Raw genomic sequence first — 16,958 nt, 5'->3', positions numbered from 1 at the left:
GAAATGGAGCAAGCAAAATAAGAAAAAACACAAAATATACAGATTGAAAAAATGGGCACCAGGAAGTGGAATGGAGCTAAATTCTGTATTAAAGGAGATAAACATATTAAGAAATGAAATAAAGGAGGTGGAGACCCTAAGCAAAGGCCCTACCTAGCTTAGCTTCCAACTTGTAAAAAGGAATTAAAGAAAAGCTTAGGGCTAGGTATGATGGGGCACATTTTTAATCCCAGCACTCAGAAGGCAGAGGCCGGCAGATCTCTGAATTTGATGCCAGCCTGCTCTACAAATCTAGTTTCAAGACAGCCAAGCTTAGGCAGTTAAGGAAACCATTTAAAACTGAAGGTTGATGAAGATGTAATTGAACGAGGGGGGGCCATGTCCAGCCCCAGCAAGCAGGTTTGGCCATGTGGTTCTGGCTTTAGAGTTAAAGATAGAAGAAAGAGGCTATGGAATTTGCTCCTGTGTCTAAGGAAAGCCACTGAGGCCAATCATGTGTCAGGGGTGACCCTGAATGGAGGCCTAGAGAGGCCATTGTATGCAGCTGTGAAGTTGAAGCCTGGATTGCCTTGGAGAACCTAAGATGTTAGAGATGCCAGAGTCTTGGGATACCTTCTGAGGATAGCTGCTAACAAAGAGTGGAAACAGCCCAAGAGAAAGAAGTATGTTGTAGTCAACAAAGCTGAAAGGAGTTAGAGATCTGAAGAATGTGTTGACATCCAACATGGAGATGCAGAGTTTGGAGTTTACTCAGCTGGCTTTTTTTTTTTTTTTATCTTGCTTTGGTCCAGTATTTCCTCACTATGCTCCCTTCCCTGCATTTCAGAATGGTAATATATATCCTGTGCCATTATATGTTGGAAATGTGCGATCTGCTTTGTTATTTTGATTTTACAGGGGATTACAGTTAAGAGATTGCTTGAATCTCTGAAGAGACTTTGAACTTTGGGCTTTTAAACAAGTTTGAGACTGGTATAGACTATGGGGACTTTTGAAGTTGGACTAAATGCATTTTTTTTTTTTTTTGCATTATGTTATGACTATCAGTCTATGAGGCCAGGGAGTGGAATGTGGTGGTTTTAAGAGAAATGGTACCCATAAACTCATGTGTTTGAATGCTTAACCATAGGGAGTGGCACTATTAGTACACGTGGCCTTTTAGGAATAGATGTGGCCTTGTTAGAGGAAGTTTGTCACTCTGGAGGTGGGCTTTAAGGTCTTATATGCTCAAGCTGTACCCAGTGTAGCACACAGTCTCCTTCTGCTGTCTGCAGATCAGCTCTGCAGATAGAACTCTCAGCTCTTTCTCCAGCACCATGTCTGCCTACATGCTGCCATGCCTCTCACCATGACAATAACGAACTAAACCTCTGAAATTGTGAGCCAGCAAATTTTTTTTATAAGAGTTGCTGTGCCTTGAGGCAGGAGGAAGGGCTTGGACCTGCCTCTACTGAATGTACCAGGCTCTGCTAACTCCCTATAAGAAAGGAATGGGGGGTGGTTGGGTGGGGGAAGACTGGAGGGGTAGAAGGAGGAAAGAGGGGGATCTGTGATTGGTATATAAAATGAATAATAAAATTTCTTAATTAAAAAAAAGAGTTGCTGTGGTCATGATGTCTCTTCACAGAAACAGAAACCCTAACTAAGCAGATCTAAACAGAATTCTCAAAAGGGGGATCTGAAATGACTGAGAAATACTTAAGGAAATGTTCAATACCCTTAGCCATCAGGGAACTGCAAATCAAAACTACTTTGAGATCCATCTTATACCTGTCAGAATGGCTAAGATCAATAACACAAGTGACAGCTCATGCTGGCAAAGATATGGAATAAGGGGAACACTTCTCTATTGCTGGTGGGAGTCCAAACTTGCATAGCCACTATGGAAATCAATGTGGTGGTCCCTCAGAAAGTTGGGAATCAATATATCTCTCAAGATCCAGCTACACGATTCTTGGGCATATACCCAAAAGATGTTTCATCCTACTACAAGGACACTTGCTCAACCATGTTCATTGTTGCTCTATTCAAAATAGCCAGAAATTGGAAACAACCTAGATGTCCCTCAACAGAATAGATAAAGAAAATGTGCTATGTTTACACAAGGGAGTATTACTCAGCTATTTAAAAAATTACATCATGAAATTTACAGGCAAATGGATGAAACTAGAAAAAAATCATCCTGAGTGAGGTAACCCAGACCCAGAAAGATAAATCTGGTATATATTCACTTATATGCAGACATTAACCATTCAATAAATGACAACCAAGCTACAATCCATAGACCCAGAGAGATTTGGTATATAAGAAGGGACTAGGGGGACACATGGACTCCCCGAAAGTGGAAAACAGAATAGATTCTATGGATGGACTGGACAGGTCAGGGAGAACAGGAATGAGAGGATAAGGTAGGCAAGGGGAGGAGAGATAGAGTTAAGGGAGAGAATTCATGGAGAAATAGCTCGAATTGAGGGGCATTTAAGGGATAGTATGGAAACCAAGTGCATTGGGAAGTTTTTAAAATATATGAAGGCTATCCTAATGAGGTCTTCTAATAATGGGGGAGACCGAGTCCCAACTGGCTCTCTTGTTACCAAACAAGGCTTCCAGTACCAGGGCTGGGTTGCATTCAATTGAGTTGTTGGCCAATGAGGTCACATGAAAATCCCCAAACAACCAAGGCTGTTGCTGAGACAATGAGTTGCTTTCCACAGACTTACAGTGGGGTCCCATTGCCAAGGACAACACCCACACAACTCATAGAACATGGAGACATTGAGCTGGTGCCTCCACGGAACCTTCACTCCTACATTCTATTCCCTTGGTGTAGAAAGGTATTCTGCAGTCTACCAAAAGAGAAATGCAAACACCAACCAGTCACAACCTTTGACCTACAATCTGTCCTGCCTGCAAGATACACTAAGGCAATGGTGGCACAGAACTTTTGGGAGTAGCCAACCAACGCCTGATTTGACTTAAGGCCCATTCTACAAGACGCAGACATATCTGACATTTCTAGAGTGATCAACAACCAGAGGCTAGGACAGCCCAGAGACCCAAGATCAGTGCCTAATTTAATCATCATCAGAGACGCTTCCTCCTACAGCACACAGGAACAGAGGCAGAGACCCACAGCCAGATATTACATAGAAAGGCCTTGGAACACACAGCTCTAAATGGGATGTCTCCAGCAAATCCCTACCCTCAGAGGAGAGGGAACCGTGAATAGGAGGAGGAAAGAGTGTAAGAGTCAGAGGGAACAGAGGACATCAGGGCAACAATGCCCTCTGATTCAGCTGAGGAAGACTTGCATGAACTCACAGAGACTGGAAGGGCAAGCATAGGGTTGAAACAGGTCTGCCTCAGGTCCTCTGTATGTATATTATAGCTTTCCCCTTGGTATTTTTGCGGGACTCCTGAGTGTGTAAACAAGTGGGTCTCTGATTCTTGCGCCTGCTCTTAGGGTTCTTTTCCTTCTGCTGTGTTGCCTGGTCCAACCTCAATGTGATTTTTTTTTTGTTTTAGTTTACTATATTTTGTCACATTTGGTTGTTATCTCTTAGAGGCCTGTTCTTTTTTATTTTAATTTTTTTATTCATTTTACATACCAACCACAGATTCCCCCTCTCCTGCCCTTTCTCTCCCCTACCCTTTCTCCCCTCCTCCAAGAGGCCTGCTCTTTTCTAATAAGAGACAGAAAGGGAGTGGATCTAGAGAAGAGGTGGTGAAGAATGTGGATGGGTAAAGAGAAGGAAAACTGTAATATACTCAGGATATAATGTATGAGAATAGAATCTGTTTTCAATTAAGAAAAATCCTAGATGGAAAAAAAAGAAATACAGGAAGCAATGTTAAGAGCTAAAGAGAGAAATGGGCATAGCAGAGAGACTGTAGAAAGAAAGAAATGTTTTACCATAACATAAACTATCACTGAGAACACAAACACCACCACAAAAAAATCAACAACACAATGGCCAGAATTGACACATATATTTCAACAACATTTTAAATACCAACGGTCCCAAGTCTCCAATCAAAAGCTATAGGATGACTGAATGGATCAAGAAACAAAATCTGAGACCCGCTGCCTCAGTGTGTGTAGGTGGAAGACATTCAGGCCAGGCAGAAGACACCCAGACCCACCCTTCACCTCGCAGAGTGGGCAGCCCTGGAGGGCAGGCGGGGCGAGCAGGTGGAGGCCACTATAATGAACAAATATGCGATGGTAAAAAGGGAAAGATAGAGACGCGGAGCAGTGTGTGCACTGTGGAGAGCTGTGGAACTAAAGATGTGACGGCAGTGAGGACCAGGCAAATGTGAGCGGCCTACACTGCCATCTCAGTCCATGGTGATAGACAGATCTGTGCTGCTGCCAAGGGCTCTGTGTCTGGGCAGAGGTCCTGCTCCTGCCCGGGTCTGTGCTGATGTCTGTGACCAGTGTTATCACCAAAAGCCATGCAGATGTCCATGGTCTGGGCTGCTGCCTGAAGCCATGGTGGTGCCCATGGACCATGCTGCCCCTCAAGGGCCATGTTGATGTGGGTAGCCTGCACTGCCACCTGGGACCAGGTTAGTGTCGGTGGTCTGGACTGCCTCGGAGACCTTGTCTAGGTCTGTGGTCCTATTGCAGGCAGGGACCGTGCTCTGTACTGTTGCCAGAAAACATGTGGAAGCCGGTGATTCCATGCTCCTGCTGACTGTAAAGAGCAAGGAAGCTCCTTTTGCAGTGGTATCAATGATTGCAGACACACAATTGAGAAAAAGGGACATGGAAGGCTTCTGTGACAACCCCTGCCCCCATAGTCTCTCCCCCCCACACACACACAACTGTAACAGCCCAGACAGGAAGCCATGGAAGAGAACCCTTCAAACATGTGATGACGACGCTGAAGTTGGCTCTCCATAATTGATGGCTTCTGGCAGAGGTGCTGGAGGGGAATGACTCAGTTCTATTTATGGGGCTAGTGACTGGGAGTTCGACCATGCTCCAGTGAGTATATAGGTAACACAAATTACACTTCTTTTTTAATTTCCATTTTCATTTTGGGGATTTTCTTTAGGGGGACAGTTACAAGGTGGGGGGCAGACATAGAAGGACTGAGAGATGAGTGTAACTGGGGTTCACAATGTGAAATTCCCAAAGAATCAATAAAAAGAAAAGAAAAGAAACAAAATCCATCTATCTGTTCTCTAACAGAAACACATTTGAGCTTTATAGAGGCACCACCTAAAAGTATGGAAAAACATTCCCTAATCTAATGGAACCAGGAAGCAAGCAGGTAGGCTATACTAATACCTGACAAAATAGACTTCAAGCTAAAGCTAATCAGAAGAGATAGTGAGGGATCCATCATTCTAATCAAGGGAACAGTTAACCAAGAAGACTTTACTATCCTACTATATGTACAACAAACTCTGGTATGCATATATTATTTCATAAAAAAATAATAGCATTAAAATTTCATCTTAAAAATTAATAATGATAATAATAATGTCTTACTGGATTTAAAGGCACAGATTAAAATCAACCCATTAATAGTAGGTGATTTCAATACCCCACTTTCCTCAAGAGACAAAAAGTAAACAGAAACATCAGAATTAATTAACATCATACATCAAATGGGCTTAACAGATTCCTACAGAATATTTTACCTAACTACCAAAGAATGAACATTCTACTAAACAGGACATGGAACTTTCTATAAAATGTACCATACTATGGGGCACAAAACAAATTTTTACTAATACAGAATGATTGAATAACTACTGCAACCTATCTGACCACAAGGCAATAAAACTGAAAACTGACAACAAACAAATTTCTAGTTAATACACAAACTCAAGGAGATTAAATGACTCTTTACTGAATGGGCCAAGAAAAAATTAAGACAGAAAAGTGTCCCAGAAGTAAATGAAAATGAAAACACTACACAATAAAACCTCCAGGACACAATGAAGGCAGTTCTACAAGAGTGATTAACATTTCCATGTGCCAACAATAAAAAAGTAGGATGAGTAAAAATTACAGATTTAGTGATGCAACTCAAAAATTTGGAAAAACAGCCAGGTGGTGGTGGTACACACCTTTAACCCCAGCACTCAGGAGGCAGAGCCAGGCAGATCTCAGTGAGTTTGAGGCCAGCTCTGGACTATAGAACGAGTTCCAGGACAGGAACCAAAACTACACAGAGAAACCCTGTCTCGAAACTGTCCCCCCCCCAAAAAAAAAATGGAAAAACAAGAATAAACCAAATACAAACTCAGTCAATAGCAAAAAATAATAAAAACCAAAGCAGAAATCAATGAATAACAAAGAAAATGATAGACACAATCAATGAATCTAAGAGTTAGTTCTTTGAGAAGATAAACAAGATTGAGAAACCCTTGGTCCAACTAATCAATAAAAGGGGTAGGGGAGGAGAGGACCCAAATTAACAGAATCAGAAATAAGGAAGGAAACATTGCAACAGACACCAAAGAAATTCAGAATATTATAAGGGACTATTTTAAAACCTGTACTTAATTAAGCTGGAAAACAAAAAAGAAATAGATGAATTTCTAGATTCACACTAACCATACAAATTAAACCAAGAAGTCAACAACCTAAACAGTTCATAACAAATGAGGAGAATGATGCGTTTACCACAAAATTCTACTAGACTTTTAATAATCTACGTCCAATCCTTCTTAAACAATTTTTAAAAATATAGACAGTGATCATAACAAAGCCCTTTCTTCTAAGCCAGTGTCACTCTAAAATCAAAACCAGGTCAAAACACAGCCAAACAAGAAAACTATAGTTGAATATCCCTGATGAGTAGGCACTTTAAAATGCGCAATAAAATACTTGCAAATGGAATACAAATACACTTCAAAAGGATTATACAACATGACCAAGTTATCTTTCTCCCTGAAATGCAGGATGGTTCAACACTCACAAGTCTATAAATGCAACAGACCACAGAAGTGGACTTAAATGTAAAAACCACATAATCAATTCAATAAATATAGAAAAGGCCTTGGAAAAATTCAAAACACCTTCATGATAAAAGTCCTAGAGACTGTGGGGCTAGAGAGCACATACTTCAACATAATAATATCTATATATGAGAGACCCATAGCCAAATTCATCCTAAATGAAGAAAAGCTTGAGGCAACCCCACTGAACCCAGGAATGAGTCAGGGTGTACACTATCCCCACTCCTTCTCAGCTAACTCAAGTAGTAACTCAAGCAATAAGACAAGAGAAGGAAATTAAAGGGATTTAAGTAGGAAAATTATAATTCAAACTATTTCTATTTACAGAAAACATTATACTATACATTACAGAGTTCAAAAATTCTACCAGAAATCTTCTAGAAATAATAAATTTAACAATGTGTCAGAAAATGGAATAAATTTGTAGAAATTAATAATATCTTTCAATATAGCAGCAACAAACATACAGAGAAAGAGATCATGAATACACTCCCATTCACAATAGCCCTCTCCAAAATAAAATATTTAGGAATAAGCCTAACCAAAGATATGAAGAACTCCTTCACTGAAAGAGAAAGAGATAGAAGAAGACATAAGAAAAAGGCACCTCAGGCTTATGGACTGATAGAATTAACACTGTAAAAATGACCATTTTACCAAAAGCCATTTATAGATTGAATACAATTCCAATCAAGACTCCATTTCCCCTAAGAACTGAGGCCACAAATGACAAGTGGGACTTCATAAAACTAAAAAGGTTCTGCACAGCTAAAGAACAACCCAGTGAAGAGGAAACTCACAGAATGGGAGAGACTATTTGTCAGCTACACCTATGACAGAAAATTAACATCCAGAATATATGACAAACTCAAAAAGCAAAGAACATTCAAAAAAGAGAGTTCTAAAGAAGGGAAGTATGGCTGAGAAATATCTAAAAAGAGAGAGAGGGGGTTGTAGTAGCTAGCAATTAGGGAAATGAAAATCAAAACAGCTCTGAGATTTTATCTCATCCCAGTCAGAAGGGCAAAGAGTAACAAAACCACCACCACCAAAGGCTGGAGGAGATGTGGGGGAAACGGAGCCCTCGTTCACTGTCAGTGGAACTGCAAACCAGGGCAGCCACTATGGAAATGGGTGTGGAGGATCCTCAAAAAGCTAAAAATGAACCCACCGTTTTATCCGTTTGTCCCAACCCTTGGCATATGCCCAAAGGACTCAGTATCCCACTCCACAGGTACTTGCTCCACCATGTTCATTGCTGCTCTAGTCACAATAGAAATGGAAAACAATAGGAAATGGAAACAACCAAAATGTCCTTCAACAAAACAAAAACAACCTTCAACTGACAAATGGATAACAAAACACAGTAATATACACTATAAAATTCTATTCAGCTGCAAAAAAAAAAAAAAAATGATGACATTTGAAGGTAAATGGATGGAACTAGAAAAGATCATCTTGAGTGAGGTAATTGAGATCCAGAAAGACAAATACATGTTCTTGCTCATCTGAAGCTTCTAGCTCTAAATCTTCAGATGTTGACTATATACATCCTTGAGTAACTGTAGAAACTAGGAAAGCAAAATGGAAGCATTGCCTGGGTAGGGGATTGGGGGAGCAATAGAGAGGAAAATACCAGGGTACAAGTGATTTAATTGTGGAAATGGGAAAGGGGAGCTCTAACAAGGTAGAGGGAAAGATAAATATAGAAGGGGAATGTGGGTAAAATGGAGTAAGCATGTCTGGAAAATCATAAGCAATCATACTATTAACTATCTACCTTTAAAAAAAACTATAATACATGACAGACTGTATAAATATGCATAGTGTAAATGAAATTACCTCATCTTGGCTGACAATGCTTCCTCAAGAGCCAAAGACCACTGAACAAAAACCCAACACCAGCTATGATAAACTGTCTTTGGAGCTGCTGGTCAGAGTTGTCCAACAAATGCCCAAAACATTACAAGTTATCATTCTTACCCTTGGTTACCCCCCAGAAGAGGAAAGTAAGTCCCTAGAGCTGAAGACATTATGCACTTCACAGTCAGGGCTCAGAGGCCTCTGAGCTGGAACTGACCTGAATGTTTCTCCTTGAGGAATGTTTTCAGAAGGCACCATGAATGCTTCCAAAGGAGGGAGGCAATCAACACTTCTATCCAGCTGTGACACTGCCTATGAATGACGGCAATGACCAGCATGGCATGATAACCCTCATAGTGGTAGAGTAGTGGCACACATATCTTGGCAATAACCAAATGCTCTCTAATTGAACTTCAAACCTGCTCTACAAGACGGAAATCATGTCGGTACTGGAATATCACCAATTACCAAGAGCTAGTGAAGTCAATGGATGTTGAAGGAGAACCTGCAAACCACTACTTTACTAAGTTAGCACAATCCCTAACTACATTCAAAATTGTGTCCTTATAGCTACAGACAAATGTAGTACTCATCCCTCATCAAGGAAATTTCTCTGTGCAACAGACACTGACCATAACAGAGAACGACAACCCATCAAATTCAGGGATCTGTGGAATCCAGTCCCAGTGGACACCTCTACAAAACAACTCTTGCACCCAGAGGGCATTACAGAAGAAGGGGTAGAAACACTGTAAGAACCAGAGGATTAGGGACTTTGCTATGAGACCGTGTCTTCCAGTAACATCACAAGAAATACCCGTAGAGTCTCACCTACATGACTGCCTAAACATGAGCAGACCAAGAAGGCCACAATAGGCATGCCTACATGGACAAGTGAAAGACCACCAGGCCTGAACCCTACATAACAAACTACAGGCAATCGAGAATAGAAAAACACAATCTCTCCAAGAAAGCACAAACCAACTGATTACCCAATACCAAATAGTCATCCATGAAAACATGCATACAGTAAACATTATACAGACTGAGCAAGTTATACTTAGGAATATGAGTGAATATACATATACATATATGCATGTGGCTAAAATTAATAAAAAAAATACACCAAGAATTTTTAAAGATAGTGAGGAAGGGTACATGGGAGGGTTTGGAGGGAGGAAACGGAAAGAAAAATGGTGTCAGATCCCCTGGAGCTAGAGTCACAGACCGTAATGAGCTGCCATGTGGGTGCTGGGAATTGAACCCGTGTCCTCTGGAAGAACAGCTAATGCTCTTAACCACTTGAGCCATCTCTCCACCCCCTAGATGTATTTATATTATAATCTCAAGGGCTGAAGAAATGGCTCAGCCCTTAAAGGCTCACAACCAATAATATATCAAAAATTATATATATTTATATAAAGATTATGGGATTTTTAAACTTATACTATGTTCTTTGCTATAATAGTAACATGAGATATTGGAAATAAGCAGGGAAAGGTTATGGTTTAACAGCGATGCGCTTGTGTGTCAAATTGACAAGGGGGATCAGTTATGCTGGTTAGTGTTTGCCAGCTTGACACTAACTAGAGTCATTTGGGCTGATGGCTCCTTAAGTGAAAACATGCCTCCTCCAGATTGCCTGTAGGCAAGACTGCAGGGCATCTTCTTGATTAATGATTGATATGGGAATGTCACCTCATTGTGAGGAGTATCACCCTGGAAGGCAGTTCTGGGTTGTAAAAAAAAAAAAACCAAAACAAGCTGCGTGAACAATAGAAAGCATCCCTCCATGGACTCATTTTCACTTTCTGCCTTGGGCACCTGCCCTGAATTCTCTCAGTGGTATAAGCTGTGAGATGAACTAACCCTTTCCTCCTCAGCTTGCTTTGAGGCATGGTGTCTATTACAGCAAAAGCAAGAAAACTGAGACACACTGTAAGCCCAAATAAACCCTTCTTTTGTAAGTCACTACGGTGTTTAATCATAGCAACAGAAAATTAAGTTTTGATCAAAAATCTTTTTAACTCACTTGGGTATCATGACTTTTGAGTGCAATGGAATATGTCTCTCACACAATGCCACCATTAAGCACAACCTGTAAGGAGCCCCTGGTATAAATCCAAGTAGGATCACGCGCGCTACCTGTGGAAAGAATGCAACCTTTGGGCCAGCAGGTGCTCCAGGGCCAGCACTTTCTCCAGCAGTAGGCCACGCACCGCTGTCTCCTCGCGGCTGGCCGGATTGATGCGCTGCGCAGTCAAACGCCAGACATGAATCTCATGCTTCAGTTCTGTAGAGAAATAAGAGCATGGCACTGAGTCTCTCCCACCCTCGGACACCAGCGAATGCCCCCACTGCTCACCACGCACCAACAATGTGCAGCCATCTTCCACACAAGTGTGTGCACCACAACAAGAGCTGTGAGGGTGGAACCAGATGATAGAGCTGAACTCTGAAGGTCATCATGGGAGCAAGAAAAGCCATTTCAACCCTGCCTGAAGAATAAAGTCCTTTCTCAAACAGTACCTTTTCAATTCATTTATTAACTTATTATTGTTGTGCTTTTGTTTGAGCAATGTCTTAACTCTAGGACTCAACAACCCTAGCTCATTCTCACTGGCCCTGCATTCAACCAAAAATCTGAACATTGCTGCTGTGGTTTTAATACAGTTTGCCCTAGTTTCTCGGCTGTTTAGCTAAAAGCAAGTGTATCTGGCTTGTCCTCTCCAAACTATGTGCCATGCTGTGATAGAGCAAAGAAGTCTCACCAGCTGTTGAAACCATGCTCATGGACTTTCTGTCTCCTGGACAGGAAGCTATTATAAATGAGCCTCTAACTTTTAGCTTGCTCAGGCTATGGTAGTTATAGCAACACAAATGAACTCAGCCAATTGCCCAGGCTTTGAATGGTTTCAGAAACAGAGTTCTTGAATAACAGCAGAATGGGTGTGACTCGTGGGCAGCCATGCGTAGTACCTCTAGAGGGTATCTGGTAAGAGAATGGGAGGGAGGAACGCATTCCCTCTCCTATCCCTCATGAGCTCATATGTCACACACGAGAGACAAGGAATCAGCTGGTGAAATGCTGGCCAGAAAGGAACAAAGAGCATTTTCACTCATCATTGAATTCAGACACCTCCTGATAGTGAACAGGAGAGAGATGGTTTACCATCCACTGCTTTCTAAGATAGTAAGATATTTTATGAGGCTTACATTTAACCTCTATTTTACAGTTTTATATATGTGTGAGGAAAAGGCCAAGATAGCAGATTAAAAAGCAAGCCAGCTTTTATCAGTGCTCAGGAGACTCAGACTGAAGCAGCTGGAGAGCAGCTTACTGGACAAGTTGGAGGTAGCTATGGACTTTGTTCCTAAGCATGCAGCATCCCAAGAGCAAATACCTTCCTGGTGATCCAATGGGAGAGTGCCCCCCTCTTGCTCACAGAGCGTCCCCCTGGGGCTGGGGGAGAATACTACAATAAAGAGTCTGCAGCTCAGAAAGATGCTCATACCTACCGACAATCTCACTAGGCTCTTTGTTATAAAGCTTTTTGTTCCAGTACAGGAGTCTGAGGAGTGGAAAGGAGACCAGGAGAACGAAGCAAATCCCAAGGAACATGTGTGCTGTGAAACCAGCGAAGTCCAGGCCCTGGAAGAGCAAAGGAGCGGCACATGATATGTTGGCCTTGGGAGGGCTGAGGCAGAGTGTGAAATGGAAACAACGGGGACTCTGGTGACCTTGGACAAGAGTCCTGCAGCCAAACGCTGATGCTTAGTAAGTCTGAAATTGTTGTTGGTTGTTTTGGTTTTGGTTTGGTTTGGTTTTTACCAGACAGGGTTTCTCTGTATAGCCTTGGCTGTCCTGGAACTTCATTTGTATATCAGGCTGGCCTCATATTTGCAGAGATCCACCTGCCTCTGCCTTCCGGGTGCTGGGATTAATGGAGTGCGCCACCATCACCACCTGGCTGATTAAAGCCTTTTAATATGTTTTGTGTTTTTGAAAAAACAGTGCTTACATTGATTACAAGCCACCTTAGAAGGTGGCAATCACAAAAATAGACAATCACAACTAGCTCCTAACTAGGTTTAGTCTATCTTCATCACAGGGCTAATGTGTTGCCCTAGGATGAATAGAGGTCAAAATTGAATAATGTGGCCATATATATTCACTTTTTTTTTGTTTTGTTTTTTGTTTTTTGTTTTTCGAGACAGGGTTTCTCTGTGTAGCTTTGCGCCTTTCTTGGAACTCACTTGGTAGTCCAGGCTGGCCTCGAACTCACAGAGATCCACCTGGCTCTGCCTCCCGAGTGCTGGGATTAAAGGCGTGCGCCACCACCGCCCGGCAGATATATTCACTTATTTAATGGTTAATTTTTTAATATTTGACTGAAGTACCTGCTGTGTATTGGAAGAGGCATCCTCTGGTCGTAAGGTACAGTATTCCCACCTTTGGACACTACAGCATCTGCACAGAGCACTAGAACCAGCTACAAGAGCCCCAGGGAGGCAGCCTCTCCCTTCCTTCCTGCTTTCTCTGCCTGCCTGTGGGGCTCTGTGTCATGGTCATCTGTTGGATGTGCTTCATTTTTGGTAAAAATCACCCTTGTTACAGGATAAGTCAACAACATTCTTGGTTAATTTTGCTCTATATTTTGTTCTTTTATGTGCGTCTTTAAGCAAATATGCATGATATCTTTGAACCCTCAGTAGGACAGATGAGACCCTGAAGATTATCATCTATGAAAATTCAAGTGGCTTCCATGAATAACTACTACCATGAAAGGGGGGGTCAAGGGTACCACAGTACTGTGGGGCACTGGGATCTCAGAGATTGAAGAATCTTGACAGGAAGGGTCCAGTCACAGAGGAAACAGAAGTCCAGCTCTGCCGGGAGACAAGCTCACATAGGTAAAGGTAGAAAGCCCCCAGGCTGTCAGAAAGTCACCTGCCAACACCTCTCACTACATAGCTCAGGCTAATTGCCCCAACCTCCCAAGTAATGGTGTCACAGGTATGTGTCACCAAACTTCACTCAGAGCTCACCATGTTCTGGCAGTTCTTCAGTCGGAACACTACCTTGAACAAGAACTTTAGAGTTATCTATAGAATTCATACCCCAGATGTCTGATTGAAAGATAGTTTTAGGTGTTCATGAAAATGTTTTAATTTCCTTTAAAACCAGAAGAAGAAAATAAAATGAGCCCGGGGTGCTGAAAAGATGGATCAGTGCTTAAGAGCACGGACTGCTCTTGCAGAAGACCCAGATTTTTTTCCCCAGCACCCCATGGTGGCTCACAACTGTCCAGTTACAGGTGACAGACTGCCCTCTTCTGTCCAGGGCATTGGAAACCCTCTTCTAACCTCTGTGGGCACCACAGACATACATGCAGGCAAAAACACCCATACACATAAAATAAAAAACAAACACTAAAATGTTTAATAAGCCTAAGAAAGTGACTTACAGTCCATTTGCCTTTAAAGCAATCAGGTCATAAAACAAGTGGTTAGTTTTAGCAAATACAGCCTGAGGAGAGCGGAGCTCTGTATCCTGAGTCACTCTGGATCTGTTCAGAATGTAAGCCCCGAAGTTTTCTCCCATTGGAAGTGGTGGGACAATTAAAGAAAGGGGGGATGAGTTGAAAAATGAAGAGAGAAGAGTGAATGAGGCCAGAGACAAGCACAGCAAAGCAACAGCATTGAGTGGAAGTTGCTAGAAGAGTTCCACAGGCGAACTCCACAAGCAACAGAAAGGCCAAACAGAAAAAACCCAAACTGATAATTTTCAGAAACAGCAGGAGCAGACGCAGCATGTGGTGGGATGCTGATGCTTTCCTGGGCCTATTAGACACGTGTGTCTGGAACTCCTTGCCACTGTTACAGCCCTTTGTAATTTCCTAGACATTTCTCCTTGATGTTCTCAGCAACAAAACCACCTCCCATCGCACTAATATCAACATGGCTCCTAAATGCAGTCCTTTCACCTCGCAGGGTGCCTTTCTTTCCTTTCCTCTCCTACTTCTAGTCTTTTACTTATGATCAATGGTATGCACTGTAAATAGATGGCAGCAGGAACCTTGGTTCACAGCAGTTAAGTAAAGGATATTGCATAGCGTGCTCAGTTGAAATGTGAATTTCCTGAAAGCAACCCTACTGTGCTATTACTTACCATTTTTCTCAACTCCTGGTTGGAAACAATGATGACATTTGGTGGGTCCCCAATGGCAGTGGCAGCTCCTCCGATGTTTGTGAAGATCACTTCTGCAATCAGGACTTGTCTTGGATCGAGATTGAGCACCTCACATAACCTATCGTGAATGTAAGAGAGTGATAAGGCCTGTGTGCAACCCAGATGTTTAAAGCACTTGTTTGTACAAGGAAGGCACATTCATGCACACGTACATGCACACACAGTCTGTGGGAAGAGTAATGCAGGCAATGAACAGCAGCAGCAACATCCTTGGGTACCACTAATTACAAGGATTCCTCTAAGTTAACACACCAGAGTCTGAGCTATCCAAGTGATGATGTGCTTTCTGCCTGCTCAGGCTGGAGGGAGTACTATGCTCTGTGTGTAGGACCCCAGTAGAGGGAAGGATCTGGAGCAGGTGAATGGGCACTGGCTATCAGATGCCTTGAATCTGATGTGGTGGCACATCAAAAATCACCAGCAATAACACTAAGCTTGCTGATTTAGTTCCTTATCTGTCTTCCCCTTTTCTGAAGAGACCCTTAACACATTCTCTCTCTCTCTCTCTCCCTCTCTCTCTCTCTCTCTCTCTCTCTCTCTCTCTCTCTCTCTCTCTCTGTGTGTGTGTGTGTGTGTGTGTGTGTGTGTGTGTGTGTTTGTCCTTTCTTTGAATTACTATCTTAATTACCTCTTCCTTGACTGTGGACCTCTACCTGGCTGTATGAGATTTGCCCTGGGATCTTTGGAAGCCCCACAACCCTGATCAGCTGAAAACTAAGCCCTAGGAGGAGGTGGAAGATGAAAATGTAGGAATTCAAGAGCAAAAACCCCTGTTATCTGATGATCTACATGAATGGCTTGCCTGTGTCCCCCACAACAGTCTATCTCCTAGAAAGCAATGCTCATGTCTTCCAACTTCTCATGGTATTTCTGAGCTATGCTGAGACCTGTACCTGTCTAGAGTTCTGTAGTCACACAAGCCAGAACCAGTCGGGCTGGAAGTTCATGACCTGTACTCCAGTGAAAGGATAGATACTATCCCTTGCCTTTTTGTAGATGTGAGGAAGGAACCTTGAGCCAGGTGGTACAACCTGAACACAAATCTGCCCCAAACCTATCTTAATTTCCATGTTGGGAATGTTCTACACACCTTATGGTAACAGGGGTAAAAAGGAGCATTGTGGTGACATTGTCTAAGAAGGCAGAAAGGACGGCAGCAATGAGACAAAGCATGATGATCATGGCCCACACTCTTCCTCGAGAAAGTTGATATGCCTAGGATATACATACAGGAAGGAACAAGCCAAAATCAGTACATTCATACATTAGAAGCTGTGTTTTCACTAATGACTCTAAGATATCTAAGTTCTCATTTAGAGTTTGCAGTTTTGTTGAAGAAGTTATTTTTAAAAAGAAATTTTCAATCCCAAAACAAAAGTAAAGGTCAGCACCAGCCTTTACAGTAGTAGAGTATGCCCACCAGGTCATGGCACGATCTCCCCTCACTATGCATGGAAGGTCAGTCCAAATCTTCAGACCTGCTGAGTGTCCAGGGTTTCAGTTAAAATGCAAAGCCCAACCACAATGAGTTACCATTTCACACCTGTTAGAATTTTTATTTTAAAAGATAAAAGATAACAGGGCTGGTGATATGTGTCAGCGGCAGATCGTTTGGTTAGCATGTGTGAGGTCCAAGGTTCAATCCTCGGCACCAAATAAAGCAGGTGTGGTGGCTCAGGTCTGTCATGCCAGCAGTGGGGAAATGGAAGTAGACTATCCTCAGCAACACAGTGAGTTGGAGGCCAGACTGCGTTAAATGAAGCCCTGTTTAAAAACAGAGAGGAGGCAGGGGTGAAAGAGAAAAAGCATGGGGAAAGATTAAGAGAAAAGGAACCCTCCCAGACTGATGTAAAATCATTATGGA

At 42.3% G+C, this 16,958-nt stretch overlaps 1 protein-coding gene across 1 annotated transcript in view; it reads right to left on the bottom strand.

The window, feature by feature from the left end:
* Oca2 (OCA2 melanosomal transmembrane protein) overlaps window positions 1-16,958 on the bottom strand; it is a 279,134-nt gene that overhangs the window by 173,347 nt on the left and 88,829 nt on the right. Inside the window, exons 13-16 of the mRNA XM_028894677.2 lie at window positions 16,185-16,309; window positions 15,014-15,152; window positions 12,361-12,493; window positions 10,987-11,134 (exon numbers count right to left, since the gene is read on the bottom strand). Of these exons, the coding sequence (XP_028750510.1) occupies window positions 10,987-11,134; window positions 12,361-12,493; window positions 15,014-15,152; window positions 16,185-16,309 (545 nt within the window). The remainder of the gene's footprint in view (window positions 1-10,986; window positions 11,135-12,360; window positions 12,494-15,013; window positions 15,153-16,184; window positions 16,310-16,958) is intronic.

This window comes from Peromyscus leucopus, chromosome 1 (assembly GCF_004664715.2).
Source record: "Peromyscus leucopus breed LL Stock chromosome 1, UCI_PerLeu_2.1, whole genome shotgun sequence".
Classification (NCBI taxonomy): domain Eukaryota; kingdom Metazoa; phylum Chordata; class Mammalia; order Rodentia; family Cricetidae; genus Peromyscus; species Peromyscus leucopus.
Note: the sequence above shows the minus strand (reverse complement) of the source record. Positions and strands in the feature narration are given on the sequence as shown.